The sequence below is a fragment of the Mustela nivalis genome, assembly GCF_964662115.1.
Source record: "Mustela nivalis genome assembly, chromosome: X".
NCBI lineage: Eukaryota > Metazoa > Chordata > Mammalia > Carnivora > Mustelidae > Mustela > Mustela nivalis.
The window spans coordinates 114,855,799-114,879,206 of NC_139040.1; the positions used below are offsets into that span (position 1 = coordinate 114,855,799).

The 23,408-nt window shown below is 45.4% G+C and overlaps 1 protein-coding gene across 2 annotated transcripts in view; it reads right to left on the bottom strand.

Annotated features, from left to right (window-relative positions):
• PTCHD1 (patched domain containing 1) overlaps nt 1-23,408 on the bottom strand; it is a 58,798-nt gene that overhangs the window by 17,932 nt on the left and 17,458 nt on the right. For both annotated transcript variants that reach the window (XM_082718249.1, XM_082718250.1), the window contains one exon: nt 841-1,501. In XM_082718249.1, coding sequence (XP_082574375.1) covers nt 841-1,501 — 661 coding nt within the window. The remainder of the gene's footprint in view (nt 1-840; nt 1,502-23,408) is intronic.

Here is a 23,408-nt window from a genome sequence, read left to right on the forward strand (position 1 = left end):
AAGGACAGGGAAAAAAGATACCTTCTTATTTATTTCTCACTCGTTGCTTTCAAAGTTCTTGTACATTTATCATGTCCCTTTTTGTGATATTCCCCTCCATTCCATCACTAGGGTGGAGAAACTGAGGGTAGCAGACCCTGTCAGTGCCCAACCCATGTGCCCTCGGATTCACTATTCCGCAGCTCACGGAAGTCTTCTCGTGACAAACACCATCCACCTGAGGGGTTTTGGGGGCTGCAGGATTGTGCTCAGTATTCCCTGGGAGAGCTGTCAGTGACTCGTCCACAGGTTTCTGGGTACATGGGCCAGCTTGCAGCTTCCTCGCCCCTCAAGGAGGACCTCTCTGAGGTGCGTTCTGTTAAGTCTCCCAAAGGTCCCCTGAGGGATTGAGCCACTGGAGCCTAAAGCAGTAAGCGGCCCATGAACACAGCCCGAGTTGTCTTCCTTCCCTGACTTGTGTTCTCACTCCGACACTGGGGCTTCCTGGGCTCACCTCCCAAATTAACGACTTCTATCTAAATCCTTGTGTCAGGGTCTGCTTCTGGGGAAGCCCCACCGAACACACTGCAGCACCAGAGAAGATTCATATCATCTAATTGCCACACCGCTACTTACTGGAGAACCAGGGCTGGGACCCATGGCTTGGGACTCCTGGCACATTTACCCAATAAGGTTGCCCCTTGCCAATGGCCAGAACATTACAGAATTGGTCCCAGGACTTTGGGCAAAAGGAAGACACGATAAACAAAACAGAGTCATTAGGTGGCTACTCTTTGCCATTTAGGAACCCAGTCACCACCAGCAGCAGGAGGAAATAAAAAAACGGAGAGCAGTAATTACCTAGCATGACGAAAGGGACTCCCAGGAAAGTGGAATTGTATTTCCCACCGGTAAGATTGATGATCCCGGCCGCGGTGAGCGTGGCCAGGGTTATGGTCACCAGCCCAAGCAGACCGAGCCAGGGCTTGCTGCGGACGCAGTCCTGCATGGAGCAGCACAGGATGGCCATGGTGACCACCAGGATCAGGCTGGTGACCAGGTAACGTTCTGATACACGGCTGGTCTTCTGGAAATCTTCCCTCAGTGAGGAGGACGTGTAAGGGTACATTTTGACTTTGCTGTTGGATTTCTGGAACAGTCGGACAGTGTCGCAGAAGCTGGACTCCCACCTCTCAGCCACCATGTCATTGAGACTGTTGATTGACTGCAGGTAGTAGGTGAGCTGGACGGCCTCTGCGGATTTTACCCGGTCCTTGCTGTGCACAGTGACGCCTCCAAGCTGGTGTCCATTGTACACTGCCCTCCCGTCCTTTAAGTGAGTGATAGGGTATGTGATAGCAAAATTGGTCCGGTTGGTGGCCCGAGCGTTCTTTAGCTCCTCCAGGACATGCACTATGTCATCCACGATGCAAGTCTTATCATTATTCAGGATACATATGTGGGCGAACGTGTAATTAAAACCAGGCCTTGGGACCTGGATCCTGGTCACAGCCGCATGCAACTATGGGAGAAAAAAATGAAAGTTAATTTATTACCAAAAATAAGACCTCGATGCATGACCTTAGCTCTGTGGATTCAAATATGTCCATTGGGGGGGCGGAGTCACTTGTGTCATTTTCAAGCTGAACAGTTCAAATGAAATGTTATAGACTTAACAATAGAAACAGGTAGCAAGGATGCAAAACCAGAATCAACACAACCCAGGAACTTGTCAGAGGTGAAAACTGTCTGGTTCCACCTCCGACCCAGTAAATCAGAAATCTCTGGGCTAGGGCCCGGGAATCTGGGTTTTCACAAGCTCTCCAGAGGATTCTGGTAAAGGTACAGTTTGAGAAGCACTGGCATAAAGCACCAGCATTATTTCCACGTGTTCTCTTCTTTATTTGTGACTCAGTTGGTCTGTAAGTGTCTGAAAATCTCACATACGACCACCATCTTGAAGATATAATGTACCAAGTGAACTAAGGCACAACTTCACGTGGAGGCCGATCGCTTGCTGCTGATCTCTAGGGCCCCTAAATGACTTCCCCATCCAATTCAGTCACTTGGTGCCATAAAAGACAAGAGGCTCACCTTGAGGGACCTCATATTCTCCGGCTTTCCTCATCTGCTTATATGGGAGGGGAGACAGAACTGCAAGAGTCTGGGGGGGATATACGGAGGTCATGCTAAGGAAGCACAGTGGGATTTATTCTGCACACCTCATCTCAAGTCGCATTTGCCATGTCCAAGCTCTATACACCTGTGATCAAAGTGGACACTGGGAACACAAGCGCTCATTTAAAAAAAATTCCTTATTTTTTAATTAACATATTATGTATTATTTGCTTCAGGGATACAGGTCTGTGATTCATCAGTCTTACACAATTCACAACACTCACCATAGCGCACACCCTCCCCAGTGTCCATCACCCAACCACTCCATCCCTCTCACTCCCACCCCTCTAGCAATCCTCAGTTTGTTTCCTGAGATTAAGAGTCTCTTATGGTTTGTCTCCCAACTGATCCCATCTTGTTTCACTTTTTCCTTCCCTACCCTCCACAGCCCCCCTGCTCTGCCTCTCAAATTCCTCATATCTGAGAGATCATATGATAATTGTCTTTCTCTGATGCACTTACTTCACTCAGCTTAATGCCCTCTAGTTCCATCCACGTCATTGCAAATGGCAAGATTTCATTTTTTGATGGCTGCATAGTATTCCATTGTATACATATACACCACATCTTCTTTATCCATTCATCTGTTGATGGACATCTAGGTTCTTTCCATAGTTTGGCTGTTGTGGACATTGCTGCTATAAACATTTGGGTGCATGTGTCCCTTCAGATCACTACATTTGTATTACAAGCCTTCATTTAACAACTCCTACTATATGCCAGGCACAATTCTAGGCCTTTTACACAGATTAGCCCATTTCACCCTGATAAGAGACTATGATGTAGGTACAAGTACTAGGCTCATTTTACAGATGAGGAAACTGAGATGGTTGCTAGCCCAAGGTCACACACATAGTAAAAGAGAGAGCCAGGCAGCCTGGCTCCAGAACTTGTGCTCCTGGCCCACAACCTCAGACTTCTAGGTTAACAATGCCAGTAGTTGAATCAAAGTTCTTGCTAGCAACTAATGGTTGAATTGGTGTTTGCACTGCCCAAGTGCTAAGGTGGCCTAAAAAATCACGAGTGCTCAAGTTCAGATATGTGGGAGTATATGTATTTTACAGTCTAAGGTGAGAAAATTAGGCCTTTTCACTGTAAAATGAGCCCAGTCTGCAACACAAGGCCAGTGGTAGGCATGTAATTGAGTGTTAAGTAATGAGTGTGCCTGTGCCTAGCACTGAGTGGGACCTTGCAGGAGCAGAGATAGTCACTCTGTATCTAATGAACAAAGAAAAACATTTCATATGTAAAGGGAATCAAGTTTAACACCCAGTTGCCACACCGTGACTATACCATTGGAAGTCATAACCTTCTGAGAGTCTCCATGACCCTGATATATTTTCTTTTAAATCTGCCCAAATGGGGCGCCTGGGTGGCTCAGTGGGTTAAGCCGCTGCCTTCGGCTCAGGTCATGATCTCAGGGTCCTGGGATCGAGGCCCGCATCAGGCTCTCTGCTCAGCAGGGAGCCTGCTTCCCTCTCTCTCTCTCTGCCTGCCTCTCCGTCTACTTGTGATTTCTGTCTGTCAAATAAATAAATAAAATCTTTAAAAAAAAAATCTGCCCAAATGGATTATTTGTGAAGATATTTTGCTGTGCATGTGCCAGGGTGAGTGGGATATTTATTATGCTTTTTGAAAATGTCAGAGGGGTACCAGCTGTCAAAGTCCTTTAGTTAGCACAGAGAAAGAGTTGTTAATCCTAATTCTCAGTGTGCCCTCCCCCACATCTCCTCATGGGCACCAACCCTCCGGTTCAGGAAACACTTCACCATATTATGTTTGGCTGAAATAATTCTGAGTTCTTTCCCTCATACACACACACACACACACACACACACACACGATCTCCCAGAGATACCTAAGATATTATTTTCACAAAACTCTTACCATCTGCTAAATTTTTGCTTTGGTGTTTTGGAATTAATGATGAGCAAAATGTCTTCAGTGATTTTTAAACTTTGAATGTGTCTTCTTATCCATTCTTCTCTAAGTATGGCCCACTGAATTTTGACTACAAGAACTTCTAACTACAAAAAAAAAAAAAATCCCAAATACAAAGTTATTTTAGGGGAGAGAAGAACCAAGGGGGAATTTAAAGACAAGAGGGTTTTGATAAGTGTTGAAGAAAGACTTTGGGGAAAGATTCAGAATAGGCTAGAAAAGGAGTGGTATTGAAAGCATGTATATGTGTAATATTTAGTGCTTTGTTTGTTCCTACGAACAGTCTAATAAATCTCCCTTAGAATGATTACTAAATATGTCAAGAGGAAAAGATTGCCAAATAACATGGTGTTAAAGCCACAGGGCTGGACCCAGTTATAGCAAGGGGGATATTTTCCATCTAATCTCTAAGGCGACCGTGCCCTGCTGGGTGGGGAGTTAGAAACTATTTAGTGACCTGCCAACTCGGCAGATCTGCTGCTCCCATCCCTGGGACCACAGACTGAAGAAAGCAGACACTCTTAACTCCTATACCACCACATCGTAGGAGGGAGACTTGGGAAAGGAGACCTTAATGAAGTTTTTGAGAAGGAAAGTTACTGAATTCTCAGCACCAGAGCTGCCCTGAGATGTAGCTGCTTTGAATTTCCAATGGAGAGGTGGGTAGAGTATGTGTCACTCTTGCTTCTGAGTGGCAGGGAGCTGCTGAATGACAAAGCAGCCAGAGAGGGGGCGTTGGCTGAGCCCACCCACCTGGCTGGAGGCGTCTGTGGGATTCTACTGTGAGATAAGAGGTGAGAAGATAATAGGAGGGATGGAGAAAACCCAAAACACCTCAGTTCTGATCTCTGGTTCTTACGACTGCGTATCAAGCATGCACATGTGTGTGTGCTTGGCCATGTGCGTAGCTGTCGGCAGGCACATTGCACATGCTACCTGGGTAGCACCTTGTTGGGGTTCTAGAATGCCCTGATTTACTTTCCTAAGGGAGCCCCACTGAGAACAGCATACACATTAATAGGTGTCCTTAGATATATTCCCAGGGCAAAAAGGAAGCCAGAGATTGAAGCTGTGCTCTTTTTTGCCCCCCCCCCCCCGTATACTTACTTTAAATTTCTGCACTGGGAAAGGAAGGTGAAAATGATGACAGGTTAGTTTATAGTGACTTTATCTTTGCCTTTAAATTAATGTTTTCTCTTGGGGCCAGAAAGGGGAAAGCGAGCCAGGAAAACCTTGGGTGACTAAGGTGACTAAGACACCTCTGTCCATGACATGGACAACCTCCAGCCATGCAATATTATTATTTAGTTCCGTAGGAGACCCTCAGGGGAAAAAAACAAAAAACAAAAAAACAAGGGAAAGTAACACGAAGTAATAGTTCTGACCTTAATATAGTCTGAATCTGTCATGTGAATCAACACATAATCCATGTTTCCGTAACTATGTATAGATTCTAGATTATTCACTCAACACACATTCAATAAATACTCATCAAATCTGCCATGTTGCCAATAATAGGATAATTTCCCTGAATTTAGTGTGCTCGTGCTCACACATGGAAAATCACTGAAGAGATACAACCTTTGAAACAAAGGGAATATTCTAACAGTAGACAATGCCAACCCTTTGTGCTAGTAAAGCCCAATCCAATGTCAATCCTGATCACAATATTTTCTATTCTGTATTTGCTGCCAAAGAGGCCAGAACTAAATGTTAGATTGAGATTCATTCCCAGACTCTGACCATACCATTTCAATTGTTAGCTTCTTTGCTCTCATCGCCCCTCAGGTTAAGAATGATAACAGTAATTGTGACTAGTCTGCTAAGTACTTTCTTTACAGTTTTTAAAAATTTATTCAAAATAAGACTCGGTGGGAATGATTAAATGATTATCCTCATTTTATAGCTGGAGCAGCTGAGGCCTCAAGGATGTCACTAGGTCACCTACGCTGACCCAGTGAGTCAAGGGCAGAGGTAGGAACTTGGGGGCAGCGAGATTCGTGGCCTTAGCCCAGCACAAGTTTGAATGAGGGCTAAGAGGATTTGGGGAGGGGTGAAGCGCTGGGAGCTCATCCGGTTCACATGACTGGCCATGGCGGTGACTGAGCTGTGGGATGGCCATGCTTGAGGATCGGGAGCCTATGAAGAGAGACCAGACATAATCCTAACAGCCAGACCTCATCTGTAGATGGCAGCATTACGTGGCCATATTAACAGGTAGTGAAGGGGATGGGCTTGGAGCTTACTGCCTTTTCTTATTTTCCTTCCAGACTCCGTAGCTGCCAAATAAAACTTTTCACAGACAGACTTACCAAGAAGAAAGGCTAAGGGATAGAGTGGAATCCAGTAATAAGAAGTTTTGGCTTCAAGTCTGGCTTCTGCTGCTTCCGTGGGAGTGCCAGAGACCCTAGGAATGTCATTCCTTCAGGTCTCAGATTTATCAGTAAAAAACAGGAGGCTGGTTTAGCTAATCTTTATGGACAGACCCTTTTGGTTCCAACACGACATAATTCTTGGATGAGTGACATCCACATATACTATACAATCAGATGTGGGGTGAGAGAAAGTTAACTTCATAAATATCAATTTGAGATTTATTGTAGCTGCTTGAAGTATGCTTTTTCAACACACCAAAATTCTTTTTAGGTCAATGACAGATCTCATAGTAGATGAAACCCAGAAAAAAAACCACAGGGTAGGGAAAATAGGTTTACTGGAAAAAAAAAAAAAAAAACGGCAAAACAAGACTCCGTTCTCTGAGTGATTTCCCGTTCTGGGGAGGCACTGGCTCTTCTAATCCCCTTCTGCCAGAGCCTGGGACAAAGCCAGTGTGGGCTGCCGGTCACAACAGGCCAGAGTCTAATTTCCTCTCTGCCTCTCCTTGGCACACTGAGATCTTCCTCAGAAGACAGCAGGGGCACCTTGTAGAGAGTACAGAAGGGATCTAGGAGGAAGGAAGTGTCTGGTCCTGAGTGGTGATTAACATAGGAAAAATACCTGTGGGTTCACAGGATCTTCTACGATACCTTTCAGCTCCTCTTTGTATTTGTTTTTTATTGAGAAGGGGGCGGATCAAGGCTAGAAAGCCACTCTGCCAAGCAGGGCAATTAACGGGCTCTAGGAGCTGCGTCAAGCTGTTCCCAGCATCCTTGCCTGTGAGGAGAGACTGGCAGGTGGTGAGGGTCCCCAGCTCCCTAGAGAGAGTCAGTCTGATAGTCCACCTTGATCAGTTGTCTTCCTTTCCTTGCCTCACCTTCCTACCCCTTCCTTCTGAGGGTTACAAATGAGCTGTGCTCATTAAAACAATTTTTTTTTAAAGATTTCATTTTTAAGTAATCTCTACACCTAACTTGGAGCTTGAATTTAGAATCCTGAGATCAAGAGTCGCCTGCTCTGCCAGCTGAGCCAGCCAGCCGGGCACCCCCATTAAAACACTTTAAAAAGGGAGGTTGTTAGCTTTTCTAACTTACATCATTTGCCTCCAAGTACTTACCTTCAAAGTGACACTAAATCAAAACTGCTTTAAAAATGCTTTCAAGGAATATCTGCTTTTCACCCCCAAATGAAATCTTTCCTTCGTTGAATCCCTCCAAGTTCCATGTCTTAATCTGGGTCTATATTTTGCAACTGTAAATGGGTAGGAACTGACTGGCAAGGCATCCTCACCCAGGACACGAGAAAGCACCTCAAAGTGCATGGACTTGGTCTCAGCAGTTCATCAATTACACTAGCTCCCTCGGTGTTATGTTCTGTCTTTGCATGATCTCACCCTCACCCACTCTCTTTCCTCTTCTTTTAATAGAAATGCATTACATCAGAACACCAGAAGTTGCAAGTTGGGGATTGTTACCGTGATTCATTTGTAGTGCAGCCAAAAGCAAGTTAGTCATCCCTTAATAAGTGAACAGAAATATCATTCTGCCTTTGAAACATTTCATGTTTGGAGGACACCAAATTTAAGCTGTGGATGTAGCCAAACAAGTGACTATCTGTCTACACGCTTCTTCTATACATGTGTGCCCGCTGTTGGCCTGGCCTGCTCTAGTGTCAAAAGACAAATGGGTACCTCTATGGGTACTATCATGCCAGTGGAACTCTGGGAGAGTGGGATGTGTCTGTTGTTCTTCTTCTTCTAACACCAGGGGGTAAACACTCTTGTTGCTGGTGTTGACACTAAAGCAGCCAAGAGAGCCCCACATTGTAATTGCCCAAACAGGCTGTTTGTCTTTGCAGCCTTGGCTGAAAAAGCAATGCAGCTTTTGATCTACAGCAAATAAATCTGAGATTTTAGAAACAAAAAACAGTAATGATGAAGGAAAAGGCAAGTATAATATCTCCTTGCAGATTTGGCCCAGTTCCATGTTGGTCTGGAGGAGAAAGACAATGTGGTGAGGCAGAGGTCTGGTACCCTCTATTTCCGAAGTCTGGGGGAAATTTTCAGGCGGTCTTAATTTAAAAAATTCCTTGGTATCATGCAGACCCCTGGAAATGTGTTGTGTTAAACTTTCTGATTAGAGGGCACCTGGTTGGCTCAGTGGGTTAAGCCTCTGCCTTCGGCTCAAGTCATGATCTCAGGGTCCTGGGATCAAGACCCGCATCGGGCTCTCTGCACAGCGGGGAACATGCTTCCCTTCCTCTCTCTCTGCCTATTTGTGATCTCTCTGTGTCAAATAAATAAATAAAATCTTAAAAAAAAAACCTTTCTGATTAGAGTGATTATCTTTTAATCCCAATGTCCTCACTTGACTTTCATGGTCAGGATTAAGCTCTGGTAGAGCAAATTTGTGGGTCATGAGTTTTGGTGAATATCTCTAAGAGGACAGGATGCTCTCAGAAGTGGTAGAACGTTAAAGGTGATTGGCCAAGAGATAAAGGGAAGTCCTAAAGAGCCACATGCCTGGGGAATGTGTAACAGCAGTGTTAAAATTTGGTCAGGAGAGCACAAGTAACTCTTCAAGGGACAGGAAAAACAGAGTACCAAGGACATCCAGGTCTGGAAAATGACCATGAATCTGAGTGGGAAGAGCACTGGATCAGGAGTCGGAAGACTTGAATTTAAATCCTGGTTTTATGTCTTGCTGATCACATGAGTTAGAGAGAAATTTTTTAAAAATGAGCCTTCAAGAACATACATCATGCCATTTCCCTCCTCTAAATCCTCCAGTGATCCCTCCCGGCAGTGAGAGCCAACACCTAAGTCCTGAGTGTAGCCAACAAGATGGTGCGCTGTCTTTGCTGACATCTTGGGACTCACGTGTCTTGCCATGTGCTAGTCAAGTGGACTGTCTCTCTCTTAATTCTGCCAGGACTCTCCTGTTTCCACACGGCCTCACTTCCTTCCCTTCCCTGCTCAGATGTAACTGGGTTCCCTGACCCTCCCCCCCATTTTAAAAACCAGTATGCCTCATCATCACCATCATTTTTTCTCAGAGTTTTTCACGGCATTAATTGTGACATGACGTTGCATTACACATCTCTTTGTGTCCCTTTATTCTGCTGTCCCCACTAGAAGACGAGTTAAACCACACCAGCATGTCTGCATATTGGGTCTACTTCTACATCTCCACTACCTAAAACAGTTCCTACCACAGGTGTTCAGTAGCTCTGGAGTGGATATGCTTATAATAATCTTGTGAGTGACTGGATTTTATTCCATCATGGGCAAGAGGCAGGCCAAACGAAGTCATAGAGTGCATGCATTTTGTAAACTCTAGAGGGCTCTGCAAAGGGGACTGCAGTGATTATGCAGCAGGGGAAGCCCTGGGTGGTATTTCTGCTGGTGAGCGTCTTACAGCTGTCCACATCTGACCTAGAGCTGATTCCTGATCATCCTGCAGGCCCTGATCTTTCCTGGGTTTTGACAATATCTTGTGCATTCTTGGGAAGGACATGGGTTATGAGGTAAGGGTGCCACAGATGCAAATCCTGCCTCTGTGGGTGCTACCTCTGGGACCATAGCAGACATGGCTGGGCCCTGCCCCGTCTTCTCATGACTTCAGTGTACACTGGCCCGCCTTCTGGCCCGCCTTCCAGGCTGATGTGGAAATACTGGGGCAGTAACATACTGTCTTAATCCTAAGCAGCCTGGAGTTCTGACTAAAAACAATTCGTGTATAAATACCCCAGCTCCTGATCCCCAAGGTGGGGTGACTCTGTGGCATGTGTTCCTCACTGGTTCGCAGAGTTTCCCAGGAGGATTAGGCTGCCATGCCTAGAGGGTAACTAGCTTGACAAGGGCCTGATAACTGACTGCTTGCCTTCCCTGTTGTATGTTGCCATTCTCTGACTGGTGCTTTCTGGGATTGTCTTCCAGGTAGATTCCTTGTACCGAGTCCTTGACTCTGGGTCAACTTTTGGAGGAACCCAAACTCAGACAATGACTTTATGCATTTAATTCCATTTCATTATATGTAAAGTGGGGTCACAAGGTCATTAGGAAGATGAAGTGTGGGAAGATAGAAAAGGTGTCTGCACTGGCATTTATTATTGAATTCAGCCATATGGAATTGCCGTTTATGTAGGAAACAAAGTGGTTGTGTGTTGTGGCAATTTTATGTAGTTCGCCTAACTGACCTTCAGTGAGGGGCCACTCTTCCCCGCCCTTTGGCCCCTCTTCCTTTCCAAGAGTCCTGAAGGAACCAGGGCTCCCCTCATTGGCACACTAGATAATCTTATTTAGATTCCAAGGTACAGTTTCATGGTACCAGGACATGCTTTTAGGAAGAAGACAGGAGTTCTGGGCTGGGAAAGGTCTCACACATCCACAAACAAGACTGCATGATGAGCCCCCCCATGTAGCCAGAAGTCACACTTAGAGCAGTTTCGGCTTAAGAAAAATAAAAAAGTGAAACACCATTTAACCTACATCCCTGAAATATTTGAACCTATAAATAATTAATAATGATGTTAAATCCACAAAGTTATGAAAAAATGGATGAATTCTTTGGTGATTTTTTTTTTCCCTTCCAACGATTTACTAAGTTTATCATGAGCACTGAGTTTGAGAACAGTGTAAATTATGGCTTATAAAAGAAGACACAAGAAAAAAAGTTCCACCTGATGTCATGGTGATGGCACTCCTGAATGATGGACTATGAGCTTTCTGAGACTGATCACGAGAGATAGTTCATCAAGAAGTCTATTACCTGACACCGCATTGTTTCACTGCAAATTATATACATATATATATAATATATATATACTATACATACATATATATGTATGTATAGTAGTTGTTATCAAGCTTTTCTAACAAAACTACTGCCCTTAAGAATCACAGAAGTGATTCCGCTGCCCTCCTTTTCTGTATCTGCAAAGAGGTCTTTTGGAGCCAACAGTCAAGGCTGTGATGGTGTCTGTGATTCAGTTTCCCCGAACCTTGACCCTTCTGCGAAGTGCTAATGTTGGTGGCCTAATTTGGGTTGGTGGACATAGTCTGCGTGGGCTCAAATGCTGGCCTGGCCACTTGATAATTGGTCCTCCTGGACACTAAGCTGTACCAGCTCTCTGTGCCTCCCTTTCCTCATCGGTGAAGTGGGCCCTACAGGGCCTATGATGAGTGCCTGTCTAGTAGGATTGCTGGAGGATAAATGAGAAACTGAATGCGAACTGCTTGATATCATCTCTGACCTACGAGTGGCACCCTGTATAGGTTTGTTAGCAAAACCAAAATGCCCCATTTCTATCCTCCATTTTGCCTTGTCGCCCCCCCCTACAATGTTTCTTTTTTCTTTAACTGAACAACTACCAAACAACTGTTTCTCAGTTATTCTTGAAAAGCATATTCAGTGGGATGTAAAGACGTATTTTTGCTCACATCGGCACTGAGAGACTAAGGGTTAGATGCACGCAATACACAGATTTGAAGAGAACAGCTGGGTTGTATGTGTTTAAAAGCTGGCACTTCCAAATCCAGGATCTGCTCCAGCTTGACACCATCCCACCTTTTCCAGGTGAGCTGCCTACTTCGATCACCATGCCCATCAGATCAGGCAGGGGACTGCGGTGGGGGGGGGGGGAGGAGGAAACTAAAAGGGTTGAAGTGCCCACTACATGCTGGGTTTTATGCAGAGAATGCTGCATCTATTACCTCATTTAATCCTCGTGGCCACTCAGTGAGGTAGATGGTACATCCACATTCGCAGGTGGGGAAACTGAGCCACAAGGAGCTTAAATAACTTGCTCCTGGTCCAAGGTGTAGGTTGCAGATCTGCCCACATTTAAATCTTGGGCTTGGAACATTGTTCCCTCATGAGCGTTCCTTTAGCAGAGTAAAGACTTCACACCCTCATCTCTGTGCCTTGGCCATTTGGATAGCGATGAACCTGTGTTTGGGTATTAGGCTTTGGCACAGTCCAGCCACAGTGGGAGATGTTTGGCAGAAGTTATGAGTTGAAAGGGTGTAGTTGAAAGTTGAAAGGATGTAGCAAAGTCAAGGGGTCAGACAAAACAAAGCAGCCTAGCAGAAGCAGCGAGATTCAAGTACTGAACACGGAGGCCCAGCCAATGCCGGATATTTACAACAGAAACCTCAGGGAGAAGCCACAACCCCATTACCAATGACAGGCATGTACGACTGGCTGGAGATGAAGACAGATGTCTAAAGAGATGAGACTTTCATCAGTCCAAATAAGCATCCTTTCTGTCTTGTGTGTTTCCTGTGTGACTGCCTGCCTCTTGCCCCGTATGCACACAGAAGGAAAAAGAGAAAAAAGTACTTTACAGAACATACTAGTGGAAAGGGCTGGCAATTTGGGAATTTCTTGTAAAACACTAGACTAAAGTTGGGGATAACTACAGGATGTGGTAATCACCCCTCTCCCAAGGCTGTTTAATACCAGAATATATATGTTCCATGAGGGCAGACTCTCTTTCATTCCGTGCTGTGCCCCTGGCACAGAGGGGAAGTCCAACAAAGATGTACTGACTGAGCTTTCTGTGTTTGTTCCTTCTTGCTGATTTATATTTTCTCTGGTGACACTGAATGATACCTCATTTGTAGCCCAAAGGCTACTGTGCTACATGCATATCATTTCCATCTTAAATAAACAGATGACATTGAATTCAGTCCTGTCGCTTACACGAGCAGACAAATGGCTGATCTCATTAGATAAGTGGATATGGTTAGACTATAATCTAAAAAATATAAGAGCAGAAGCACTTTAGGTAAGAGATTGGGTACTGAAATAATTATATATTATACCTCATTCTAGAGTAGTTTGAATTTTTATTGTATAGCTGTTAGTTTTCTGTTTTTGGAGGGCATTCTTTTTAAATACAAGAAAGTTTAGAGACTAATATAAAAACTCTCATGTACCTACATCTAATGTCATGTCTATTTGAAGATTCTGTACCCCCTGCCTGATGTTAATGCTCTCGGTGGGTAGGGTTATCATATAATTTATCATCCAGACTGGAACACTTTTAAGAGTGCAGGAGGGCACTGTTAATTTCACAGAAACACCAGGCATAGTGTGGGACCATCACAAGAGATCCACTCTCCTTATCTTTGAGTGTCTCAGGGGATGTGAGCACTGATGTGATGTCATTGACTGATGCCTCCAGTGTGCAGAGAGGGCCATCCTTTGGTTTGCAGATCCATCCCTGCTGATGGAACCTGGACTTTTACTACAGGTAACACTAACCTGTCACCAGTCTTCCAGGAAAGGAATCTGGGAAAACTACTTCCGCCTCTAACTACTTCCTACCCTCCCACCACTGCAACTTCCTTCCATGGTGAGGCTCTGATGTTTTGCTGAATTCAGCTCTCATGTAGCCCAGTTCTGCTAATGCAGAGGTGGAGTGCATCTATAGCATCTTCAGAACATCCCATCTACGTGCCCTAAGCACACCAGCCCTGCTGGAATTGACAGATGGCTTCCACTCGGTTGTCTCGGTGACATGGTTTCACCCAGCCAGGAGCGAAGATTGCTTTCATGTCCAAAGATGTCACTCTGGGTGATTCTGTCTTGCTTTAATGCTGGCAATGGCTCACAGATTGGCTGATTAAATTTTTCAAGGCTTGCACATGTAAAGTCCGTGCTAGGCAGCAGGTGGGAGGCTGGAACATTTTTGTTTTGTTGGGAGAAAGTCTTTTCCATTTCATCACCAGTTATAGCAACGAACCATTTACTCAACATGTATTAAGTGTCTACACTAAGTTGGATAATAATATAAGCCCCAGGAAGATTAAGAACATCAAGACAGTTTTACCCTCAAGAAACTTAAGAATCTAGCGGAAGGACTCCAGGCAGGGTCTCAGAATTTGTTAGCATATACAAACCACAAAATGAAGTAAAATGTTACAGTTCCATGATAGAAGCAGCTGAAGGGTGTTCAGGGGCTCTTAGGGAGACCAGTATGTTGGCATGTGTGTGTGCAAGTGCATGTGCACAGCATGTGTGTAGCAGCGGGAGGGGCGCGGTGAAATGCAAAGCTGGAGAGGAAATGGGGCCAGATGTGGGAAGATCTTCCCATTCACCTATTCAAGGAATATTTCTTCGTAGCTATTTAGTAAATCTTCTATCAAGCTGTGTGAACAAGACAGATAGGGCTCTGCCTTCGCAGAGCATTCAAACTCTGAGAGATAAAGACACCAACAAGAAATTTACAAGATTTGAGTGGAATTCTAAAGACAGGAGAAGTGGGAAAGGGCATCTATGGCAACCTTGCCGGCACCACAGAAGACTTCTTGGAGGAACTGACTTATAAATTAGCACCTGAAGAATGAGGAGAAATTAACTACAGGCAGAGGCTTGGCATGGTGGTATGGTACCAGTAGTGACAGTTTGGGCAAAGTCTGAAAGGTACAAAATGGATGTCAGGGGAAACAGAAGTGGTTCAAGCTGGTGGGAGAACACAGGACAGCTGGAGGCAAACCAAGTCCAAATCACACAGGGCCTTGTCTGCTAAACTTGAGAGACAGATTTTGTCCTACAGGCCAACTGGGAGCCAATGAAGAGTTTTAAGCAGGGGATGAGATGATCAGAACTGTGGGCAGATTATTCTCTCTGCGGTATGGTAGACAGCCAGTGGGAAAGCTGGAAAGCAGAGGCAGGGAGATGGAAAAAAAAAAGAGGTCTGAACCACAGTGTACATATTGGCATGAAGGAGGCAGAACACTGACGTCTTTACCTTTTTAGAGATCTGGACACCTTAGCCCAGGGAATAAGCCAGCATACTCAAATTTGATGACAGAATGTAGATCCATGATACTGATTCAACATTTGATTCCCATTTCCTAGGTCTGGGTATTAATGTGTCATCTGTCCACTGTGGATTTATTAATGTGCAGAGCCAGCTGATGTGTGGCCTTCTACTTTTCTAAAATGCAGTCATGGACCACACAGGTTCAGAAGATCTTGGTCAGTTGCTTCAAGTTCCTCTGGAGCAGAGGCACTTGGCCTCCTGCTTCTTTCCTCTAGTGCTTACCTCTTGAGAGCACACCTGCCTGCCTGCTAATGCCGGCACCCATGCTTCTTTGTCAGAGAGCCCACTTTGCCATCTGCTCGGCAGACCAGAAGTTCTGGGGCATTAACACCCCCTGGGAACAGACTTCAACCAATGACAGATGGGAGTTGGCATGGAAATACCCAGTTTCCCTCCCTATGGGTGGGACAATTCATGGGTGAGTGTGTTTTAAATTGGTTCCCAGAGCTTTCCCAGTGGGGTTATGCTCCATTTACTTTCAGCCATGGCCTGCCTGATCACATACTCTTTTAGGTTCCTTCCCCTTTCTGTCTTGCTAGCCTGTTTCACCGCCACCACCCCCCACCCCTTTCTGGTTGCCCTTCACTTCCGGAAGACACTACCTTTACTTGATTTCTTGATTCAAGGTCAGCTTCTGCGGGAACCCAAGCTAAGATAATGTCTAACAATGGTTAAAGCCTCTAGAATTAGAGTTTCCTACTGTTCTCAAAACACTAAAGCATTCTAAAACCAACTGCTAATTTCCTGTGTATTGAAATAGGGTTATGTCCAAAGAAACAGACTCTTAACTCTAGAGAACAAACTGATGGTTGCCAGAGGGGAGGTGGGTGGGCAGGCTGCGTGAGACAGGTGAGGCGGATGAAGGAGGGCACTGGTCCTGGTGAGCACTGGGTGACGTTCGGAAGTGTTGAGTCGCTATATTGTCCACCTGAAGTGAACAGTACACTGGTATGCAAATAACTAACAGAAATTTAAAATAAAAAATTATTTAGAGCCCCCCACCCAAAAAACCTCTCAAAACCCAAATATGGTTATATCAAAATAAAACAACCCATGGGAAGTAAAGTCAGGATTTTTCGAGCTCCTCTTTGACGGCGGACACATTTTGGGGGATGATCCCAGCTGCCTACAGTAGGTACGCAACAGTATTTCTCAGGTGGCTCTGAAAAGTTCATGAATGTAGATGCGCTTCCCCCTCCTTTGGGATATAGTCCAGTCTTTTCATTCAAGTGTGAAGCCAATCACATGTTGGGTCTAGGGTATGCTGATGACAAGAAGGCACCATAACTCCTCAAGAAGGGCTTAGGCCTGCATCCTGCTGGGAGCAGGGAAGTGTAAGATGACATGATCTCTCCTCTTTCTTCTTGCTGATGAGGAAGGAAGTAGGCACTGCTTTGACTTTTACTTTATTTGGGAAAAAAAAAAAACCCCACTCTGAGACACAGCAGGCTCTCTGCATCCTTCTGGGGTATGTCAGCAGGTAAGGTCCCAGGCTTCAGTGTTCTCGGTGGATGGCAAATGCTGGAATATTGCCCAAGTTGGATGAGAGTCCCTATCTTTACATTTCTGGATTTCTGCTGTGATGGCGGTCTCTGTGTGGGAGAGACAGCTGATGTGCTCACTGGATTCCTTCCCAGGCAGCGATGTGCCCGGGGAGTGTGTGCTGCTGGCGGCCAGCTTTTCATGCGTCGGCCCCACTGTGGGACAGGTGCAGACAGGCTTCATGATGGCACGGTGTCGCATGTCAGGAAAACTGGGATGACCTGTCCAGCGAAATTCAGGCCCTCTTCTTTGTCGTTCCCCACCATGGCTAGATGCTTTGCACTGCTGGGCTGGTAGTCTAACTCTTCGACCTCATTCACAGGATCACTGAGTAGATTGTGTGTGTGTACACTCTTCATCACTGAGATATAACAGAGTATACACATCAGAAGAGTACAGCTCAGTGAATTTTAGATGTGCATGCCTATGTAAGTATTACTCAGATCAGGACGGGACAGCTGCAGCTCCCTTCCCGGTCAATACTCTCACCACCCCCGCCCAGGGCACAATTGTTCTGAGTTCTAGGCACTTTGATTCGCTTTGATTTTTCTGGAGCTTCTGATCTGTGCAGCCGTCAGTGCTGTTTGCGTCTGCCACCTTTGACTCAACCCACAGCTCGTGAGATTCATCCGTGTTGTGTTCGTCAGTAGTTTGTTACTTCTTTTTGCCGTCTGGTATTTTATTGCATGAAGGATACCAGAGGTCATTGTTCTTTCCTGTTTGAGGACCTTTTGTGTTGTTTCCAGGTTGGGGTTTTTATAAATAAAGGTGCTGCGAACATTCTTGTGCACAACCTTTGGTGGACATGCACAGATGTTTCTTTCAGGTATATACAGTGGCACGTTGCTACATGTTTAACAGTGAATTCTCTAATAAAAACAGCTTTGATGGCCCAATTTCAAGCTCCCTGGGGGAAGTGAATTAGGAAGAGAAATGCCAGGGGCACCTGGGTGGCTCAGTGGGTTGAGCCTCTGCCTTCAGCTCAGGTCATGTCCCAGGGTCCTGGATCAAGCCCTACATCCGGCTCTCCGCTCGGCGGGGAGCCTGCTACCCCCCTCCCACCCCACCCCACTCTCTGCCTGCCTCTCTCCCTACTTGTGATCTCCATCAAATAAATAAATAAAATCTTAAAAAAAAAGGGGGGGGGGAGAGAAATGCCAGCCCCGCTCTCGGGAGCCAGTAGGGGGCTCCAGTCTCAGGCTAGCACAGGGTGGGTAGATAGACCCAGGAGTGGAATTGGGATCAGAGTAAGCCTGTATTTAAAGTTTTCCAAAGTGATTGTACCATTTTACATTCCCACCAGCAATGGGTGGAAGTCCTATTTGTCCCATATGTTCAGCACCGCTTTGTATATCAGCCTTTGAAATGTCTTCCGTTCTGGTGAGTGTGTGCTGGTATCTCATTTTGGTTTTGATTTGCGTTTCCACGATGCCTAAAGCGAAGCCCCTTTGCACAATCACATGAGCCCCGTGGCTGTCCTCTTTTGCAAAGGGCCTGTTCCAGCCTTTTGCCCCTTCAGAGAGCAGGTTGTTTTGTTTTTTCCTTGTTGATTTGTAAGAGAAGATCTACATCAAGACAATTAAGATTGACTGGAAAGACTTCCAGAAAGAAGAGCTCCAGAGGCAGCCTGGTATGCTGGAAAGAACCTGACATCGGGGTCCTACAGACTTGTGTTTATAGCGAACTAAGTTAGTGACCACCTGATAACCCTGAGCAGAGTCTCCTTCTTGAGCCTGTTTCCTCCTCATCAAAATGGCATTACTATCTAGAAGAGTCGGTGAGTTCTGAGTGAGACAGTGGAGAGAGAGCGCCTGGCAGAAGAGCACATCACGGCTTCTTAGTAAATGGTGGAACCTCTCCCTGCCTCAGTCAGAAAGAGCAGCTGGCACTTTCGCCCCTGGGTTGCTATTCATGAAACACGTGATAGTTTTCATTTAATGCCTGGAAATCCCATATTCTTCCTGCCTGACTAGTGGTATTCTCGTCATACGGCAACTGCCTATTTCTTGACATGAGGGTTTTGTTCTTTGTGAGAAGCAGCTTGTGTCTTTTGGGGGGGGGTGCGTGACGGCAAGGTTTGCTGTCACGATGTTCTGCCGTGCCTTATTTGACGTGAGGCAGGGAGGATCTGCAGTGCACCTTTCAGAGCCCCGTCCTCTATTTGAGGGAGGAGCGGCTGCAGCCCAGCAGCTGTAAGAAGCGGGTTGCGTTGGAAAGGGCTGCCGAATGAGCAGTCAAGTCCCCGTCCCCAGCCCTCCCTTCCAGTTGTTAGCACTGGGAGGAGTGACGGGCCTGACTCACGCATTACCTCCTCCAGGAAGTCTGCCCTGGAAAAGCAGATGAGGTCCTCACTGGTCCTCTGCATGGGGCCACATCTGTCATCACTTGCCACATCATAAGGACACCTTCTTTCAGCTCTTTGAGCCTTATTCTTTGTTACGTCGCTCCTCCCAGCACCATGCAGGCACACTGTACCCAAAGCAGAGACATTCTGGACAAGCCAACGAACTCTCGTTCCATCGCCTTGCCGTCACCGGCATGCATTAAACAGGTGCCATGTCTGTGTCCTGAAACCTGCTTAAATACTGTGACTGACTGGACTGAGCAGAAGTACTAGCTAGTTCGCCAAGATTTGGTGGGCGGGGGCGGGGAGGAAGCAAAACAAAAAGGCAAACACACAAGGGGAAACGGAACAGGTTGGAAAAGATGCCGGCTACAATGAGCATATGTCCTGGTATGTGGAATGGTAAAGATGCAGCAATTTACACGGAAAACTAAATAGCATAGCAATGCTTTTCCAGCCCAGCCCTCAGGGGAAAACACGGGCAGATATTAATATATGCAGCTCCTGAAAGAACAAGACATTAGAGTTAGGAATAAAGAGCTTTTTAAACTCTCAGTCTATCATTTCCACTCTTTTTCCAAGCTTTAGTAGCTTTATCAAAATCAATATAAACAAGCCTGCAGATTGCAAACTAGGTTTAGATTCATTTAAGAAATGGATGAGCTTAGGTGTTACTCTGTTACCTTGTAAATAACAAAGCTAGTAGAAAGCTGAGATGGACTAGAAGGACAAAGAAGTATCCCTGTATCTTAACATTTTTTTCACATTAACCATTTAAAAGAATAAACTCTGCGATGTGCTTCTATGCTTTTATAATGGTTACGAGTGGGTTCTGTAACTTCTCTTTTTAAGCTAAAAAATGGGCAAAGGGGCGCCTGGGTGGCTCAGTGGGTTAAAGCCTCTGCCTTCGGCTCAGGTCATGATCCGGGGTTCTGGGATGGAGCCCGGAGCCCCGCATCGCATCGGGCTTTCTGCTCAGCGGGGAGCCTGCTTCCTCCTCTCTCTCTGCGTGCTTCTCTGCCTACTTGTGATCTCTGTCAAATAAATAAATAAAATCTTTTTTAAAAAATGGGCAAAAGAAAAAGCCCTTAAACGGGAAAACTGAAATGCTAAAGAGCAGACCATTTTGAAATGGAAGCATTTCACGGCGCTTTGTACACAACTTTATAAAGACAGCTCCCAATAGGCAGCAAGCAACTCTCAGTAGGGAAACCTCAGATTGTTATAATGAGCAGAGACTGGTGGCTTTGGCAGGTCGCCCTGTAAAAGACAGTCCTTTAGCCATCGGCTGCTTCCCACTTGCGGCTCTGAAAGTTTGTGCATGCTCCCAGAACACCTTCCATGCAGTCTGGGGGTTTAGTAGCCCAGAGTGCTGACTTCAGAAGCTCCGTGAGCCTGAGGCCCCCAAGAGAGCGGGACCAACACCACACTCCACACCTGTTGCAGAGTTTGAATGGATTCGAAAACGCAGCCTCACAGGAGCAAAACCAACCCATCGGACATGAAAGACTTGGGTGGAGGAAGATGGAAAGAATATCTGGGTGGATTTAGGAGAGAGGTTGGGAAGGCTTTTCTAGAGTCTGCAGGGGGACCAGGAGCAGTAAAAAACAAGGAATTTCACCTCTTTGTCAAAGCATTTAGCCAAGCCTCCTGAAGATTTCTTTGTATAAGTGTTTCAAAATTTGGGGTTAACGGAAAGTTGTTTTTAATAAGCGGAGGTGATGTTTAGATGACACAATTGAACTAAGGTTTTATTTTCAGTTAAAAATAGATTTGTTTATGTAAGGCACAAGAAGAGAGCTAGATTGCAAGGATTATGGATTTATACATTTTAACTCCCAAGTTTTACAATTTTACTCAACATAAAACAAGTGGAAGAGGAAGGGCTACCTCCCTAATTTATCCTGGCTGTCTCTTTGCTGCCTCCTCCTCCTCCTCTGCTGGTTAGCGGCAGGACTGGATTGAAAACCTGTGAGGTTTACCCTGCACTTCCCGCCTCCTCAGCCGGAGCCAGCTGCTCTCAACCCTGCTCATTTGGACCACCTGTAGAACGCTACAAACTCAGCTGCCTGGGCCCAGCCTCACCCCTTGGAATCTGAATCTCTTGGCGAGGGCTCAGGCATCTGTATTGTAAAAAGCTTCCTGGGGGCCTATACACACAGCCGGCATTGACAGTCTTTGAGTCACTCAACAAATCCTGTTGATTTCACCTCCCAGATCTCACAAATCCATCCTCTTGTGTTCCAGTGTTCCATTTCCTTTCCTCCTGATTTGGTTCTGGCCCTGATAATCTGGACGACAGACTCCGCTTCCTAACTCACTTTTTTTTTTTTTTTGCTTTTAGTCAGTCCTCCAAACTGCCACCAGATTTATTTTTCCAAAACACAAATTCAAACCTGTCATCCCTCTGCTTTAAATCCTCCAATGGCTCCCTTCCGAATGAATGACGGAGCCTGTTTATTTCTTAGAGGATGATGGAGAACAGCTGTTCCTTATCCCAGGCAGGCTCTCTCTTTGCTTAAAATGCTTTCTTCTTAACTTTTTATTTTAAAATAATTTAAGATTCACAAGAAGAAGTCAGTATACATCAGAGTTCCCATGTATCCATCACCCAGCTTCCCCCAATGATAACTTCTTATATAATGAAAGCACATGTTCGAAACCATGAAACTCACTTTGCTACACTGCTATTAACTACGGGTCTTACTTGGGTTTCTCCAGGCTTGAATGGGTGGGCTTGCACATTGAATGCGCTGACATTTTATCACATGAGCTAAATACAGCTTTAAAAGTATCTCTTTTTCTGTGTAGCAGTGGTTCTCAACTGTGGTTGCACAGAAGTTCCCAGGGACCTTTAAAAAATTACCCATGTCTGATTGGGGAGTGTATGTGCTATGGTGAGTGCTGTGAAGTGTGTAAATCTGGCGATTCACAGACCTGTACCCCTGGGGCTAAAAATATATGTTTATAAAAAAAATACCCATGTCTGGCCCCACTCTAGACTATGCTTTAGTCCGGCATATATCAGATTCTCATGTGTACACAAATCAACTGGGGATCCTGTAAAAATGCAGACCCTGATCTAGTAGGTCTGGGTGGAACCTGGGATTCTGCCATTCTCACACCGTGCTGGGGATGTCGCTGCTTTTGCTGCCAATCTGGATGTGGAGGAGGCCACCCTGTTCCCAGACACATAGAATGAGAATCTATGGGAGTGAGACCGAGGCCTGGTATATGTGAATCCCTCCAGTGATTCTATCATGTAGTCAGGGCTGAGAACCACTTAGGTATGTGATGGAATTTGAAGACTGTCACCCTTGGAGGTCACAGCTCCAACCTCTGTTTGAACCATTCTAGGTCATGTCAGTCTCCTCTGATGAGTCATCCAAATACCAAGCAACTTTTAGAGTTAAGAAATCCTTCTTTCAGGCACCTGGGTGGCTCGGTTGGTTAAGCATCTGCCTTCGGCTCAGGTCGTGATCTCAGGGTCCTGGGATGGAGTCTCACATTGGGCTCCCTACTCTGCAGGGAGTCTGCTTCTCCCTCTGCTCCTCCTCCCACTCATTCTCTCAATCTCTCTCTCTCTCAAATAAATAAATAAAATTCTTAAAAAAAAAGAAAAGAAATCCTTCTTTCTACATAACCTGTGTTGTTTTTCTGAAATTTAGAGCTACCCAATGTGAATTTTCTTAACTTGCCTTGCACTTCAGTTTCTTCTCTATACTTTTTGCCCATCTTGAGACAAAAGGGAAAGTAAAACTCTTGGTTTTCAAACCCAAATTCTGCTCAAGAGATGGCTTCCAATTTACTACCTGTTACTACCTCATTGCCTTGTCAACTGGCTTCCAAGCACCTAGATATTAGACAAATACTCACTTTCCTTAGCACTTGACGAGATGCATTTTCCACTACCGACCTTATTTTCTGTCTTGCAGAGAAAACCCAAGCCATCACTTAGATATTACCTTCAACTTGCTGACACCACATCCGTTTCTGTCCTCTTGTCCTGTGGAAATCAAGACCATGACCCTCCCTCTAAGATCTGTTTCTTCCACTGGATTCTGGCTTTCCTTTCCTCTTCCTAGTCTTGTTAATCTCCTCTAATACATCCTCTGTTTCTACTAGTTCCTTCCCATGAGCTTTGAAATACACTCATGTCTCCCTCATGTTAAAAAAGAAAAAAGGCCTCAGTGACCCCACATCACTTCTAGCTTCT